The sequence below is a fragment of the Dendropsophus ebraccatus genome, chromosome 6, assembly GCF_027789765.1.
Source record: "Dendropsophus ebraccatus isolate aDenEbr1 chromosome 6, aDenEbr1.pat, whole genome shotgun sequence".
Classification (NCBI taxonomy): domain Eukaryota; kingdom Metazoa; phylum Chordata; class Amphibia; order Anura; family Hylidae; genus Dendropsophus; species Dendropsophus ebraccatus.
Window position 1 is genome coordinate 109221662 of NC_091459.1, and position 18545 is coordinate 109240206.

At 46.6% G+C, this 18545-nt stretch overlaps 1 protein-coding gene across 1 annotated transcript in view; it reads left to right on the forward strand.

The window, feature by feature from the left end:
- Positions 1-1040: 1040 nt before the first annotated feature.
- ATP1B3 (ATPase Na+/K+ transporting subunit beta 3) overlaps positions 1041-18545 on the forward strand; it is a 31627-nt gene continuing 14122 nt past the window's right edge. Inside the window, exon 1 of the mRNA XM_069975612.1 lies at positions 1041-1335. Coding sequence (XP_069831713.1) covers positions 1227-1335 — 109 coding nt within the window. The 5' untranslated portion in view covers positions 1041-1226. The remainder of the gene's footprint in view (positions 1336-18545) is intronic.

Here is an 18545-nt window from a genome sequence, read left to right on the forward strand (position 1 = left end):
ATGTATCTGTGGGTATATGTATATGTCAGTGAGTGTATATATGTATCTGTGTGTATATGTATATGTCAGTATGTGTATGTATCTGTGGCTATATATATATGTGTGTGTGTGTGTGTGCGTATGTCAGCAGTGTCTGTAGCAGTGGTGTATATGTGTGTGTTTGTGTATGTCAGTTGTGTCTCAAGTGATTGACAGGTTTGCTCCCAAAGATGTTCTGCAGCAGCTTCTATTAATGCTGGGCTCTACTCATGGTGTATACATCAGCACTAGTGTAATCACATTACCGCGTATATATGTGTGTATGTCAGTGGCGTATCTGTATATATGTTAATGGTGCCTCTGTGTGTATATGTGCGTCATTGTCTGTGTTTGGCGGGGGGGGGGGGGGCGTACAGGATTTATGGGGCCCCGTACTGTTTTTTGCTATGGGGCCCCATCAATCCTAGCTATGCCCCTGGCTGCCAGCTCTGTGGCTGTCACTAAGTTTGGGGGGTACTGTGGCTGTCACTAACTTAGGGGGGTACTGTGGCTGTCACTAGCTGGCAGCTCTGTGGCTGTCACATATTACAAGCCAGTGCCATACGCAGCCAGTGGCCGGAGCCGTTACATACACACCGAGCATCCTCCCCTTACTCACCCCTATAACATAGTGAAATGTATGGCGGCCTGGTACAGGGGCACACACGTGACCAGGCTGCAGATGCTGGGTGGTTGGGCAGGGAGAGGGGGGGGGGTCACTACTTCCCGCTTCACACTGACGCGCACAGGCAGGGCGCGCGCACCACAGCTTCATTCTAAGCAGGCGCATCCCCGCGGCCCGCAACACAAGCCGCCCCGCTACCAGGCTGAGCGCGAGCCCCAGTTCTGCAGCATTCGCTCCGATTGGACAACAGCCCTTAGACCCCGCCCTCCTGCGCAGGGCTCCCCTCCACTAGTTTTTAAAGTTACGCCCAAAGCCGATCGTGATTGGCTTCCAAAACCGGTCAACCACGCCCCTATTTCTCTTGTCAGTTCTCCCATTGGTTGGGCCGCGTCACGCCCCGAATCTGCCGTGCCGGGGAATTGAGTGCTGGTGCCGCAGCGGCCTCAGATTGGAGAGCGGCCGGCGGGGACGTAGTGGTCCAGGCTGTGGCGAGTCCACGTTACTGAGCGCATCGCAGCTCCCGGAGTCATTGCCTCATCCCCCCGCCATCTCCAGCAGCAGCAGCCGCCGCCGCACCATCATCATGGCCAAGGAGGAGAACAAGAGCGGAGAGCAGGCTTCTTCTGAATGGAAGCAATTCATCTACAACCCGAGGAGCGGGGAGATCCTGGGCCGCACCGCCAGCAGCTGGGGTAAGCGCTGCCGCCGTCATTCATCGGGGCGGGTGGGGGATGGAATGGGATAGCCCTGCCTGCTGGATGCCGGACGGGGATTACCGCACTGTGTGTACTAGGGCAGTGCGGGGATGGCTGCGGCATGCACCCGGCTCCCTGTAATGCAGCAGTGCCTCCTGATGTGGCTGTCACTATGCTGTCACACCTGTCACCGGCAGGCTCCATAGACATCTAGTGCATCCTCTCCTGGTACCTATAGGCAGCATTGCTGTTACTGGCTGCCATGTATGTGGCCCTATATACAGGGGGCACTATTGGGGTGTATATATGGGGGGGGCACTATTGGGGTGTATATATGGGGGGTGCACTATTGGGGTATATATATGGGGGGTGCACTATTGGGGTGTATATATGGGGGGTGCACTATTGGGGTGTATATATGGGGGGTGCACTATTGGGGTATATATATGGGGGGTGCATTATTGGGGTGTATATATGGGGGGTGCACTATTGGGGTGTATATATGGGGGCGGTGCACTATTCTGCTATTGAGGATCAATCATATAATTGCATTTAAAGGTATTTTCAGGACTCGGGGATGCAAATGTTACATAAGCCCCATCTATAGATGTTGATGTATAGCTCTGCTGCTGCTGTCCAATAGAATGGGGAGATGTTGGGGGTTGCTGATTGCAGTGGTGACTGATCTCCAGAGCTGGTGACCTCTGCTGGCCGAGGTGAGAAGTGCTCCTAGCGCTAATGGCCTCTTATCTGTTGGTGGTGATGGAGGATTGGGGACAGGGACCATGTAACTTGATGATAAGATGGCTTCGGGGGGAATTTAGGGGAGGACGTCTTGTGTCTTGGAGGAGAGCAGCCATCGAGGTGTGGCCAAGTGCCGGACACAAGGATACAGCCACTCAGCCCTCATTGAGTGTACATGACATGTTTTATTGCCTAATGGATGACCATGGCCGGTGCTCCTGTGATGACGCTGCATTGCCCATAGGCATCCTTCATCCTTCACATCATCCTCCTCTTCTCCTCCATCATCATTATTCCTCTAAATCCTGACAATGCAGAACACCTGGCATTAACCGTTTGCAGGCCGGGGTGCAATCCTCCTTCTCATCATGGCCGTGGTGGGGAAGTCTCTGTATCTGTGGTGTGACACATTTCATGGTGGATAGAAGGAGGAGGAGGTGGTGGAGGGGGGGGGGCGCTTCTGAAGTCAGCCGCATTGGATGCTAAAAATAGAGCTCTGTGTGACTGTCGATGGGAGACGGCAAAGGGGGGCTGCCATCTTATTCTACATTGGCAGAGAATCCTTACACCCCCAGCATCCTCCTCTCTTTAATCTGTAGCCCTTGTCTACTTTTTTTTAGGGGGGGGGGAGGCGGTAGATGAGGATCCTTCCAGGCTTCTTCATGCATTTGCCTTTGACCATCTTGGCTTTTTTTTTTTTTTTTTCCCCATCTTCTTGTTTGAATGAAGCCGGAGCCTCGGGAGGAGATGGGAAGGCATGGGGGATGGGGTGTCATAGGCACAACTGCAGATCTGCTCCGGAGACCACAATCTGTTAACTCCTTGTCCTCCTGATTGGTCTATCAGACGCTATCCCTATAATCCGGTGGCCACTGACAATGCTGTTACTATAACCCTGTATATGTATACGGCTGCTGTGACACAATAACTGCACACCTATATCCTCTATAGGCTATACACTGATATAATTATGGCTAGTATTGTTGGATACTCGGTTCACCCTAATCCCTCTATTGATTCATGGTACTGAATACTGCAGCTCTGAGGCTCGGGATGGCCGATGCACCATAAACGTTTAGTGTTCCTCAGACGTTTGCCCCATTGGTGGTAACTAGGTTAGGTCTTGTTCTACATATTTGTCCCAGATTATACAGGATGATAAATCTGGACTGATCGCTGGTCACACTGTGCAGAATTCTTGAATTAAAATTTTTCCTATAAAATTCCACCTGCGGTCTAAAAAATTGGTGTGATCTAAGCCAACTAGGGAGGAGTTTCTGATGTTTTGTATGATCGACCACATCTAGATGGGCGCCATATTTAAGACCGTGTAAGTCAGGGATGGGAAACCTTTGGCCCTCCAGCTGTTGCAAAACTACAATTACCATCATGCCTGGACAGCCAAAGCTAAAGCTTTGGCTGTCCAGGCATGATGGGAATAGTAGTTTTGCAACAGCTGGAGGGCTGAAGGTTCCCCATCCCTGGTGTAAGTAAATCTGTTTCATTGAGTTGCATGCAACTTGGTGCACTCTACAAAGCGTCCATGTGTAGCCTTCACCTAAGGCCGGCTTCACATAAGCATACTACATGCATGTTTTTGCATTGCATTACGCATGCAAGTCCCAGCCTGACTGTGGGTCTTATGACAGCTGTCAGTTCAGGTCAATAAAAATGCAGTCAGGCTGGGACTTGCATCCCTGATGCAGAAATGCTCATGTGTTACATATACATATGTATATGTATGTATGTATATATGTGTGTGTGTGTGTATATGTATATGTATATATGTGTGTGTGTGTGTGTGTGTGTGTGTATATATATATATGTATATATATATATATATATATATATATATATATATATATATATATATATATATATATATATAATTAGTGAAACCAGCAGCGGATTACAACATCAAGAAAGTTGTTAATCTGCGGATTTTAGGTGAAATCTGGGAATCTGCATGAATCATGTCAGTGCACTGTAGACTAACAGCAAAGTTCCCAGTGGTTAAACTTACCCTGCTTCTAAAAGTGGGCCCGTGTAGGACCAAGATGTCTGCAGTATGGATTTGTAGAATCTCATCTCCTTGCCTGGTCCTGGGATCCACTGTAACCTGTGCAGATCTGCAGTCATGCTGTCCCAAGTGGTTCCGGTGTATAGCCATATGGCACTAGTATATGGTGGCGGTCCAGATTTCATCTAACTTCCAATACCTAACAGATTGCACAGCCATTTTCCTATAGATTTTCTATAAGAAGCTAATTTCATAGATGGAAGGATGCAGCTGAACGTTATGTCAATTTGTTTAGTTTAACATCTGATAATTCCGAATGTCCGATAATCCGTCTCTTGTTGCCAGCGCAGATCTGCAATGTCATGTGGATTTTCCCAAGACTGGAAGCAGATAGTAGTCACAGATTTAGTGTTAGGGAGAAGCTATGGAAAAATTTGCACCAAACCACTACCTCTAAATACATCTATAAGAGAACCTGTAAATTCAGTATATTTCTATGACCCTGCTAATCTGGCATCATTTATTTGGTACCACTGCTGGTGGATGCCAGATATTCCTTCTATAAAAGAATTGTTATGAATGTGGGAATTTGTTAATGTTGTAAATTATATTGTAGATGTCATATAGTTAGTAACCCCCCCCCCCCCCCCCTTGGTGGAGGACTTGGTGGTGTGTTTGGTTCTTGTCCTGCAAATCATAAGTCCGGTTTTGACTAGTATATAAGATAAAGGAGCAGGAGTATGCGGCCTCTAGGCAATGTAGAGGAGGCGACCCTGGTATCACTCGCAGACACTGCTGCTATCTGATCATAGGATGTTTGCGGAGTAATGGTCACTGCTGCTATGCCAGGCATTACTTTACGAGTGATTTCAGGAAATTCTAACATTTTGTTGTTTTAACTCATTGGTGACTGTGGGAATCTGGAGTACTCACCCTTGCACTATTCCTTATTCACACTGCGAGAGGGGTTTTTAAGTATTTTAATACTGTAGTCTCAGGGTCCATTTACACAGAAAGATTATCTGCCAAAGATTTGAAGCCAAAGCCAGGAACAGACTATAAACAGAGATCAGATCATAGAGGAAAGCCTGAGATTTGTCCTCTTTTGAAATCCATTCCTGGCTTTGGCTTCAAATTTGGCAGATAAACTGTCAGATAATCCTTCTGTGTAAATGGACCCTCAGTCTCGATAGATCTAACCCAATACTTAAATCAAGACAAGCAGGGCAGGGGGAAGCTGGCAGGGACCGCCCTGATCATTTGTGATCCAGGCTGCATGAAAGTCATGACATATTCCCTTGAAGTGCAGTTCAGCCCGGTAGTGATAGGTTATTTCAGAATCGATAAATCACATATAAGGCTGAGGCTGCATGGTGGGTTTGCAGTGTCACCCTGTGTGAGCCATATTGCATTGAAACAATGGGGGTCACACTGCGACCGGACAGTTGCACGAAATCCATCTGATAGAGGTTTTGCATCTTCTGGGTCGAGGACACTTCTAGGTTGCAGTGCGACCCTATTTGCTTTGTGTAGCGGGGATCACATGACCAAAATCTGAGCATAGCCCTAGGCTGCAACATCACTGAGTAACTTAAAGGGGTTATCCAGTGCTACAAAAACATGGCCACTTTTCCCCCTCTCCTGTCTCAAGATTGGGTGGGGTTTCTAACCCAGTTTCATTGAAGTAAATGGAGCTAAAAGGGGTTATCCAGTGCTACAAAAACATGGCCACTTTCCCCCTACTGTTGTCTCCAGTTTGGGTGGGGTTGTGAACCTCAGTTCCATTGAAGTAAATGGAGCTTAATTGCAAACCACACCTGAACTGGAGATGAGAGGGGTAAAAGTGTCCATGTTTTTGTAGCGCTGGATAACCCCTTTAAGGGTGCCTTCACACCTACCGGATCCGCAGCAGATCTCACTTCTGCAGATTCGCAGCTAGATCAGCTGCAGATCCAGTATCAATTCACCCCTATGATAGCACATACTCGCAGCGGGATTGACATCCCGCTGTGAATATGTGCTTTAACCCCCCGCTGTCCGCAGCCCCGCCGCATCCCCCATCAGCCCATCCCGACCGCATCCAGTATCCCCCCATCCACCCATCGCCCGCCGCCGAGAGCATACAGTACCTGCTCAGCGGCGCGGCTGCAGTGAGGCTGCCGGCTCCGGTCCCGCTCAGATCAGCTGAGTGGGACCAGAGCCGAGAGCCTCACTGCAGCCGCGCCGCCGAGCAGGTAATGTATGCTCTCGGCGGCGGGCTGCAGGATGCAGCCGGGGATGTGGGATGTGGCTGGGGATGGGGGGGCTGCGGCGGCGGGGCTGCGGACAGCGGGGGGTTAAAGCACATATTCACAGCGGGATGTCAATCCTGCTGCGAGTATGTGCTATCATAGGGGTTAATGGTACCGGTTCCGCATCAGTTCTTGCTACGAATCCGCAGAAGAGAGACCCGCTGCAGATCCGGTAGGTGTGAAGGCACCCTTAGGCAGATCCTACATAAATGTGTGACCACCACCCCTGCAGCGCCATATTTGTGGTCTGGACTGGGCCTTAAAGCTACTTAAGGAAAATGCCTGGGGTGGTCACATTAAAAGAAGCTATAGCAGGGCTCCAGACTAAAAAATTTACCTAGGAGCCATTGGCTCCTAACCTGAAAAATTTAGGCGCCAAATAGAATATTTGGTCGCCAACATTTTAAACCATGTAAAATTAATGTTATGTTAAATGGGACTTACTGTGTGCAGAGGCCACGGCAGCAGCCTCCTCCTTTAGATCCTTTCTTTTCTTAGTTTGAAAACGTTCAACATGGAAACTTGCAACTTGACAACCATATACAGTCTGACTCAGTACTTCAGCCTCACTTGGCTAGCCTTTTAATGAGGCTTACTCTTCTGAACTTGAACTTAAAGGGAACCTGTCGACCCCCGTGCCGGGGTGACAGGCTCCCAACCCCCCGTTAGAGCCCCCTATATTCACCTCATCGCGCCGGGTCCCGCTTCTGAAGATGGTCGGGTCACGGAGATCTCAGCCGCTGCAGCCCGGCGTGCGCTGAGAGATGAGTCCAACGCTCATAGAGAATGATGGGAGAGTCCAGCGCTCCGTCATTCTCTATGGGTGTTGGACTCATCTCTCAGTGTGCGCGCCGGGCTGCAGCGGCTGAGATCTCCGTGACCCGACCATCTTCAGAAGCGGGACCCGGCGCAATGAGGTGAGTATAGGGGGTTCTAACGGGGGGTTGGGAGCCTGTCACCCCGTCACGGGGGGTGACAGGTTCCCTTTAAAAGCTTGCAACAGTCTATACATACTGAGCTAGACTTCTGACTGCAGCCATAGTGACCCCCCACAAGATGTGTATATAGATAGATATATCTCTCACCTAGTGACTAATGCAAGTGACCCCCTACAATACAGACACCTGAGGGGCCCTGATAATAATAATTGTGCATATATCTATCTCCCAGTGTCTGCAGCCAGTTTGCCCTACACTTATAGATGGCCCCCTCCCCTTATAGATGGCCCCCTCCCCTTATAGATGACCCCCTCTACCCCCATTATAGATGCCCCCTCCTCCCCCCCATTATAGATGCCCCCTCCTCCCCCCCATTATAGATGCCCCCTCCTCCCCCCCATTATAGATACCCCCTCTTCTCCCCCCCATTATAGATACCCCCTCTTCTCCCCCCCATTATAGATACCCCCTCTTCTCCCCCCCCTTATAGATGCCCCCTCTTCTCCCCCCATTATAGATACCCCCTCCCCCCCCCCCCCATTATAGATGCCCCCTCCTCCCCCCCATTATAGATACCCCCTCTTCTCCCCCCCATTATAGATACCCCCTCTTCTCCCCCCATTATAGATACCCCCTCTTCTCCCCCCCATTATAGATGCCCCCTCTTCTCCCCCCCTTATAGATACCCCCTCACCTTATAGATGCCCCCTCTCCCCCCCCCCATTATAGATGCCCCCTCTTCTCCCCCCCATTATAGATGCCCCCTCTTCTCCCCCCCTTATAGATACCCCCTCACCTTATAGATGCCCCCTCTCCCCCCCCCCATTATAGATGCCCCCTCTTCTCCCCCCCTTATAGATACCCCCTCACCTTATAGATGCCCCCTCTCCCCCCCCCATTATAGATGCCCCCTCTTCTCCCCCCCATTATAGATGCCCTCCCCCTTTCCTCTATGCTAAGCAATATTTAAAAAAAAACAAACACACAAACTCACCTGACAACCCGCTCCCCCGGCGATCCTCTTCTTCTTCAGGTGCTGTCCCCGGCTGATGCGCAGCTGCCGGGGGTGTCCCGTCCTATCCCCGGCAGCGCGGCGCATCAGTGAGCTCCTGTACGCCGGGGCTGTGACTTCTGACACAGGAAGCGTCTCTGACGTGCGCTTCCTGTGCCGGAAGTCAGGGCCCCAGGCAGCTCACTGATGCGCCGCGCTGCCGGGGATAGGACGGGACACCCCCGGCAGCCGCGCATCAGCCGCGCATCTTAAAGAGACAGCGCGCCGCCGCCGGGGCCAGTCGCAAATGGCGCCCAGATTAATAAATCTGGGCGCCATTTGCAAAAAGTCAGTCGCATTGGCGACCATTTTGGTCGCCATCTGGAGCCCTGTATAGTATAGTCATGGCTGAGGGGTTGTATCAAAACTTCTGCAGTTGCGCATATCAACTAATCAGTTCCTACTTTCATTTGTCAAAGTCCTCAAAGTGGAAAGCAGTTTGGTTGCTATGGGCAATTCCCTCTGAACATGTTATGATCCCCTTCACTGTCCACAGCAACCAATCAGATTTCAGCTTTCGTTTTCAAAGTTCAAAGTGAAGTGATGGAATCTGGTTGCTAGGGGCGACCAAAGTTCTCCTTATGACACGTGGTCTTCAATGTTCGGTTCCTTAGCTTGTCACCTTGGGGCATACACTGTTCAGCCATGCCTCCTACGTGTCCTGCAGCTCTCCTCATGCCCGGTTGTGTTCTGTTAATAGACTCTGGACTCGGCTGAGATAAACCCCCTGGTGGTGCGTCCTTTTGCACGCGGTGCTCGCGGCCTATTGCAGTAACCTGATATTCCCTGTAGACCGCAGTCCGTAGTATCGCGTGCCTTCTCACTATTCCATAACTTCCCAGCCAAGTAAGAGGGCAGTGCCAAGCGGTAAATTTACAGCTTGCTTATTCTTACAGCTTGTCCGCTTACATAGCGAGTCCATAGTAATACTTTATATTCTATTGAGGTCGTTTTCTTATCCCATAAGAAAAGACTATCTGGGTTTTCCTAGTCGGCCATTTTGTGGCCTAAATGAATAAGCCTCTGTTCACATTTAGTATTTTGATCAGTGTTTTAGTCAAAGGGGTATACAGACGCTGAGCCGAACATGATGGAGGGTTTGGGAGTGATGGCTGTCGGCTGAGCTATGTTAAAGATATATGGCCACCTTAAATTGTGGACGTCCTGCAGCACGAATAGCTCAGGCTAGCTCTTACACCTTATCTAGCAGTTTGGTTGCCTGTAGGCCAAGGTTCACACCACCGTGTTGAATGAATAGGCAAAAAAACCTTTGCACATTTTATCAATGTGCTAATGTTTCCATACGTCACCCATTGAAAGCAATAGAGAAAAAGCATACTGTTGCTTATATATATCATGGGATAGGGAACCTCGGCTCCCCGGTTGTTGCAAAACTACAACTCCCATCATGCCTGGACAACCAAAGCTTTAGATTGGGCTGTCCAGGCATGATGGAAGTTGTAGTGTTGTAACAGCTGGAGAGCCAAGATTTTCTACCCCTGGCATAAAGCATGGTAGTCTAGGTTTTTTCAGGAGCCCCTCAAAAAGTATAAGCTCACTCCATTGTAACCTATGAACCTGCTTGGGCATGCGATTCTTTCCTTTTTTTTTTGTACAAAAACGCATGATTCCCATCTAAAAGCGTTGGTATATACAACATAAGGTGTATAACGGTAGTCTTATTACATTGTACCACAAAGTAGTTAGGCCGTATATATACATAGGCCGTATGTAAGTGGATGGAATGAGGACAGGGCATGCCTAGCAGAGCCTACAAAATGGCTTCAGTCCAAAGCCATACATGGGGGACATTGTGGCTATGACACAGTATATGCGACTCGTGGCTTCTTATTCGCTTACACAGTTGAATTGCAACCTGAAACTGAGCAAAGCGTTAAACACGTTCATGCTTGAGCAGCTGTGACCCTGAGATGTTAGGTCCAGGTGAGTTATACCGCCATATAACCTTACACCCCCAAGATACATGATGATTTATTTTGGTGTCTCTGTGCAAGCGGATACAAATGCGCCCGCAGTGCGATACCCCCTCACAAAGGTCACCGCTGCCAACAATCCTGCAGCTATGTGCTGCTTCCTAAGCATCCTTGTAGCACCGGTACATGGTGAACGGAGATGCTCATGTTATAAAGGGGGGCACCTCCACCTCCGGGGGCTCCTGATGACTGGAGCACATTGCTGCTTTAAGAGCTGGGGATTTGTGTGGGGGGGGGGAGCTGTCTTCCTTTTATGACTGTTCCAGGCCACTCTTGTGATGTGCCGCCTCCCCACAATTGAAATGGAAATAAGACCCTGGTAAAGCCGCTGACTGAGAGAGGAAGGGAAATTTCCACTCCCGCTGCTGCTGCCGTCTTGTGATTTCAGAACCCAATCAGCACTTTTTTTTTTTTTTCATGGCTTTTCTCTTCCTCCCTCTTTTTATTCATTCTGTGCGTAGGTCGAATGAATAGGTGAGTGTCACAGTAACCATACAGAACCCGCATGAATTCGCCGGCTCTTTTCTTAGCTGTTCTGCAGCCTTTCTGGGTTAACCTGCTGTTTGCCAGGGGCTTGGCGTGACGCTGCAGAGTCCTGTGCCGGCATTAGAACGGCTCAGATTGGAAAGATTTCATCTATACCCTAGAATTATTTTATGATGACCATTACTTATATTCTGCAGGCGTTTACAGGCAGTGAGACAAAAAAGACAGGAACAGTGTCCATAAGAGACAGGCCTACTTATGTCTAGCAATCTAGCATAGTTTGTATCCACCCCATGCCAGTGGGCAAATATGCTGGATTGGCCATATAGGCCTGGACTGCATCGACACTTGGGGGTGATACTACACAACCTTTAGTTGCATGCAGTCGAAATGCAGCAGCCATGTGGCACATTAAGTTGCTTCAGTTTGGCAGCATGTGGCCAACACCTTGTGTCATTTCACCCTTATGCCGGGTGTTTTGAAATGCGGTTTACAGTACATGCAAGTGAATAAGGTTTACAAAACCCTATCTTAGGTATAGCGGGAAAAAAAATCTGCATGCACATAATCAGTTGTGGCAAAATCTGCAGCAGAAATGATCCCCCATGTCTGCACCCACCCTCAGGTCTCACGTGGTATCGGCTTTTCACCCACCTGAATGATCGTGCCAGATGTATTGCATCAATAACAAGCTAAGCTCTGCTACATCATAATGTCACTTTGATGGATCGCAGCAAAAAACAATGCATCTTACTGCAGCAAGTTATTGTAAAAATTGTGCAAAAATGTGCAAAATTGTGAAATGCACACTTTTTTTTTTTTCTAATGTTCTTTATGGCCATCTGGTAATCCAGAATATTTTAAGGCCCTGTTCAAGTCAGATTAAAGATATCGTTTTTGCATTGGGTTATCGTTTTTCATGTTAGGATAGGAATTTCCATCTCGACATGTGCTGCTGCAAAGGTAAAGGCTTTTATCCCCTTTTCTGCTGCCTTGCAGTCGTGCCTGTGCTGCAGTGTTGCAGTGGGGACCCCAGGCGGCTCCACAGCCTCCTATTCATGCGCTGCAGTCTCATTGGCAGGTATAGCTGGTGGTGCTGCTGCACTGCGCTGTTCTGTGGCCGGTTCTTGGCTCTGGGACCTCTCCTCCCCCTCCCCGCACACTACATGGCCTCCATTCATGCAGTATTAATGAGGAGAAGTGGAATTAGAAGATTTTGCCGGTTCTCATGGGGCTGCGCCATTACTCTGCAGAGCAGCTCTTATTCTCATGTAAGGGTTAACTGCTTTCAGCCTCACACCCACATTTTTCTTACATTAATTTGATTATTGTATATATATCTATAATAAGTTTAGTGGTGATATCTATTTTTACGGCTGCTGTTCTTCATCTTGTCTTACATGCTCCCTGCCTTGTATTTGCGGTTATCTCTCTATCTCAGTAAATGCAGCGTCTCTGCATCAGGTTTCCTCTGTGGCTATTATCTTTTATGCCATTGTCATTCACATGAAGGCATATCTGGGCTATTTTCACACACTTGTAGATGGTCCACGTACATGAATGGACTTGTGCATACATTTCTGCAACTGTTTTACGATGCATAGGACAGTCGCAACAAATCTGCTGTGTGTATTCAGAACCCAGCTAGGTCCTGTTCACACTAAGCTCCCTATAGACACAAAGAATGTATGATAGGATCACATAGGATTGCCAGAAACCAGCAGTCCTTTTGGCCTTCGTCAGGCCGGTATACGTAAGTGTAGGACCAAATAGTGTAGACTGTTGTGTAGACTGGACGCTGGAAAGAACGAATCCATTAAAAGGATGCTGGAATAGTGTTTGAGTGACAGATGCCATTATGGTGTACGTCACAGGCATCCATGCAATGTGTACATTTATGACCTGTCTGTTGAATAGATGCCATGACAGCCTATGGGTGACAGATACCGCTGTATGGCATCCATCATGGCCTCTATTAAGAGCTTTTCCCATCATAGAAAATAAACAGAGATGAAAAACGAGATGTGAGCGAGTTCTAACTGGGGGAACCTGAAAGACTGGGTCCGAACTGGAAATATTTGTTATCCCTATAGAACATACCTAGGGGCCTCTTTATAGCTGATAACCGGGAACAATAGAGGCCATTCACCCATACGTATAGTTGGGAAGGCCATCTTATAGCCAGTTGCAATGCAGTCCTATCAATGATCCAGTTATTCCGGTTGTAGGGACATTCTGTTACCTCTCCATGTATTGTTGGCCTGTTCTTTCAGTGGGGGGGGGGGGAGACAAGCCCTTGTTTTCCCACTACAAGAGATGTGTGGGAGTGGAATCGTGGAGATTCTACCATATGTACAAGATTATTAGTTTACAGCTGCTGAAAAAGAAATCAATGAAGTGTACAGCCAGCTTTATAGCCTATAGACATTAGAGAATCACTCTTTAAGGTATTTTCCCTTTAACATACAGTGTAGAAGCATTGGGGCATTTATGGGTTTTCTGCCATCTTTATTACTTTCCATCTCCTATGGTTTTATAATGCAGCCTACATTTCCCATGATGCCTTGCTAGTATGAAGGGGATGGAGTCTCATCCCTGCACTTGCTTTGATCACTTTGCAAGTGCAGCAAGTGAGAGATATGTCACATAGAACCTGTATCCCCTGATTCACACTTTAGAATCTCAGTGCATTCCTATGTGATGCAGCTTCAGCCTGCCTCCACATCAGCTCTTGTTATCAGGGCAGAGCAATGTAAAGCTGCATCTCATAGGAGGCACTAAAGGACATAGACAGACCCTGTCTCTATGTGCTGTTGGGTCATATCAACATTATAGATGTGGGTCATCCCACTTGGGACCCTCTGCTGTGAGCTTAAACGGTCAGCTGCTCTGTTTCTGTTGCTCCGGTTCTGACTGACAGGCCGTCATGGTGTTATTGACAGCCATTCATCAGAATGGTCACTGCTTAGTACTACCTTTCCGCTGCTGCTGTTTTCTCTTATATTTTTGTAAAGGGTGATAACTGATAAGACGACCTCTTTATGTGAACACTAAATCTTACTCCCCTCCCCCAAGTTGCTTCAGATGCCTCCCCTTTGCTTGAGCTTTGTATGGGAATTGGCCGACATCTATGAGTTTAGAAATCCCAGAATTTTGCTGTTCCCGATGTGGTACTTTGTGCTGTATAATCCGTCCATAAATGGGAACTTTCCATACATGTTGCATGGAAGAAGCCTGCCTCTGGTATCACACGTCTGACTAAGCGACCCACGGACAGGTTTTTGTGCAGCTATTCTTTTATGCCGGACATGCTGTGTTTACCTAAGTTAGTTCAGGAATGACGGCCAAATCACAGTTTATTCACCGTGCGGTCCCGGTGATTTGTACTGACAGGTATTGTTCTCAGGATTAAATTGGCTTCCTGTATTAGGTCACATGAAAGGGTCGACCAGAGAATTATTTTTATATCTAAATGTGCTTTGGGTGGAATGAAAAACTGAAAAAAATTGTACTCCCATTCCATAAACAGCGCTGGTCCCGACTTCTGAACGTCAATCACTAGCTTAGGAGGGCCACTGTGGTTTGCCAGCAGTTGGTTAAGGGGGCATTTCCTATGTGTAAAGACACAAGAAGCCGGAACTGGCACCTTTGGCAGATTTGGGGGGGGGTAGGTGAGTATGCATTTTATTTTATTTCTTTAAAGCCTCTGGCCCAATATTACTGCAATGTAGGCGTTAAAGAAATACCTTGTGCTGTCTCTTGTAACTTGCGAAAAGGGTCTTTGATCCCCAAAATACTTTGTTTTTATGAGGCTTACTAATAAAAACTAGATATTCTGTGACTTAACAATCCTTGTGCTGTAAAATTATTCCATTTCATCAGCATCCACTACTGCTTTAAACCTGTTTTTCCAGTTTTTAAGCAAAAAAGTACACCTAAATGCTGCATGTACCGTACATTTATTGGAAATTCTCCCAAAGTAGATGTAGTCTGGAACGGATACCATGTAGTGGCATCTGTGACTTAGATTACTATGGGATCCATGTATGATTTATAGCCTATGAGTGACAGATGCCACTGTAAGGCCTCATCCACATGTCTGAAGTGCTACCCGTAACTGCAGACCACACTATGGGTGAGCACCGCAATTCACAGACCTCTGCATAGACAGTGATCCTTGGCGGACGTTTGAACGGGGCCAATGAAATGTATAAGTCTTTAGCGCAGTCTGCAATTACGGGCTGCGTTACGGATGTGTGAATGGGGTCTTAGGCTGTCATGCATACAATAAGGTAGCCTAATATATTATCCTATTAACAGATGATTTTATTCATTTTGTTTAATAGTAGTCTGCTACGCATTTTGATACTTTGTTCTTGCGGTGTACTGACGTACCAGCCAAAGGAGGGCTTAAAGGAGAAGTCCAGTGAAACTTTTTATTTAAGTATTGTATTGCCCCCCAAAGTTATACAAATCACCAATATACACTCATACATGAAATGCTTATAAAGTGCTTTTTTCCCCTCTACTTACTACTGCATCAAGGCTCCACTTTCTGGATAAAATGGTGATATCACTTCCTGGATAACATGGTGATGTCACTTCCTGGATAGCATGGTGATGTCATGACCTTAATCCCAGAGTTGTGGCGGCTGGAGAGGATGATGGCAGAGGGATGCTCGGCGTCCCTCAGTGTCCCCCTGCCATCATCCTCTCCAGCAGCCATAGCCCGCACAGTTCTGGGAGTCGGGTTGAGACATCACCATGTTATCCAGGAAGTGACATCACCATGTTATCCAGGAAGTGAAGCCTTGATGCAGTAGTAAGTGCAGGGAAAAAAGCACTTTATAAGCATTTCCCGTAATAAGTGTATATTGGTGATTTGTATAACTTTTGGGGGCCAATACAATACTTTAATAAAAAAATTTGCCGGACTTCTCCTTTAAGGAACATTCTTTTGGTTTTGGTTGGGTTGTGTATGGACACACGTAGCATATACATTATGACCTTTCCTGACATACACACTGTGCTGTGGCCCTGTTGTGTGAACATTTCAGGATGAAAACTTAAGTAACATTTTAGATATAAGTAAAGTAACATGGACGCTGACTTGCACTTCCAAACTTTTACCAAATGTGGTCAAGCTGTATGACATTTACATAAAGTTCCACATTAAGATACTGAAAAGTTACAGTATACCAATGTAGCATCTATAAGACAAGACACTGTCATTTTACCCAACCTGCCAATGAAGGCCAATGTCATTCTGAATATTTATGTAAATCACTCCATTTACGTAAAATTACCCAGCAGTCTTCAACTACCAATCTGTCTTTTCACTGCCTGATAGAAAAAAGCCTTCCTAGTGTAGTAATGGCTAGATCAAGGCAGAAAGTGGGGTGGGATTTATCATTCCTGCCTGCTGAAGGTAATTCACACTGTTCCTCAAAGGTAAATCATGGATTGCTTTTCATCTCTGACCCTCCATAAAGAACTGCACAGCTGTTTCTTGTGTAAATAGTAGCAGCTTAGGGTTTGGTGTAACCCTTACTTGCTATGTTATGTCATAATGTATCAGAGTATGTGCTGTGATTGACCAGAGAAGTAAGGGAATGGAAGTCCCTGTGTGGGCACTACTGCTAGGCAGCCTAGCTCTGGTCCCAATCTCTGAAATGAGAAATAGCTGGGCACTGTGGAGGGGGCTTTCAGGGGCTCAATATCAGAAATGAGAGCACTTAAATCACCTTGTCACCACTCTGAATAGTTACTCTACTAAAACTATGCAGGTTTCTAAAATTCCAGTACATTTCGCCCCTTCTCGTACTGCTTCTCCAGCATCAGCTCCATTTCCTTGTTTGTTTCTAGAAATCCTTTATTCGGCCCTTAGTAATACTTGTTGAATTGTTGACCAATACTTATTTTTCCAGCTTTCTCTTGGATGTCTTCCATAAGTGATGTTATTTAAGTGAATTTGGAACCAAAAACCTGTTTAGCACATGAGAACCAGGCAAGGTATCATTACTTCCAGTGTACGTGGCATTGGCTTTTTGACGTGCTGTCCTTGGATATAGACAGGGAATCATGGCAGCTAACATGGCACACCAGCCCGGTGAGCGCTCTGGTGAATGCAGTGCATTGTCCTGTTTGTGGGCAGTCTGGTCCTGGAGGACTGAACATTTGGATCTTGTACAGTCTGGCCTCCTACATGTATGGGGAAACTTGGACACTGATCCGGCCTTCACAAACTTCTACAGTGCAGCAGGCCTGGCTGTCATGACAGTCTTAAGGCCTATAATGTTCTGAGAGTCAGAAAAGAGGAAAAAACATGTCCTTAATATTCTGAGAACACGGCTCCTTAGTCTTTCTTAAGTCTCCTAGTATTTGTATGGGGGAAAAAGTGACAGAAATTTGTTAATTTGTTCGTTTTTAACATCAAAGTAAAATTTTCTGATGGTAGATTTTTTTTTTTTTTTTCCATTCTGTTAAACTGTACATGGTTATGGAGTAAACTGCTTGATTTTTATTTTTTGTCCCATACATTGATAGTCATATAGAAAATAAAAAAAACAAAGGTCCTCATGGAAACATGGCAGAACATAGAAAAATAACTTGGTCGTGTTTCTCTAGTTTTCGATTTTACTATATTAAAAAAATGCAGTTTTAATTTTGGCCTTTAGTCCTTAAAAAAACAGTAACTTTGCCTGTAACCGTTAACACAGTCAGCGTCACAGGCAAAGGTTAAACCAGCATTTAGATAAGGTGGTTTCAGGCCATCATTTACAATAGATGATGATTGCAGTTTTCCCCCCTCCTCCTCCATATACAAGGACTTCTGCACAGGCCGTTGAGCATGCCCACAACACTCCTCCCATAAAAGTCAATAAATCCGCTCCAGACTACAGGATCCTAGGGTCCATGTAAATCTCTAAATCCTGTCAAAGCAGCTTGGACAAGATGGTTGCCCCCATAATTATGTACAGAAGAAGGAATAGGAAATCTACATTCAGAATATGTATCTGTAACTGTTTTTAATTCTTTAAAAATATTAGTGGTATTTTAGCAAACGTTTAGCCGGGGAGAGAAGTGCTCAGCACCATGTTTCTCCTGGCTTTGTGTGCAGATTGGTCATGGTGTGATCACACTGTGACACTGCCATGCTCATACGTTGTCATCTCCTCAACATTTTAAGGCTAAAATCTGCTTATCGGTTTTTCTGCTTGGGTGGGGTGCCTGTGTACATGTGTAGATAGGGCTGGATGGATCTGGATGAAGCTAGCAGAGCCATAGTATTTCCTCAGACATGTTCTTTTAGTATATCCTTGTCGCAGATTGCTTAAAAAAAGGGTGAATATAGTAGCATATACATCGCTATATTGCACATCATGATGGAAATCTAACAGATCCATTAAAGCTAATGGGGTCCATTGGGTGCCGGAAAGGATTCCACACATCCATCGTTGCATTTTTTTATTTTTTTTATTGATTTTCCTATTGATCGTACAGATCACATTGCCGCCATTAATAAGCAGACTTGGCTCGGCCAACATGCCTGATCCAGATCCTCCTGTCAGTAAGCCCTGTTGACATTTATGTATTGCTTATGACCAACTAATGGACGTTCTTGTTCCAGTAAAAACATTGACTAGGCTCCTGGAAATAGTGAAGTGACTGCCAATGGCCGCA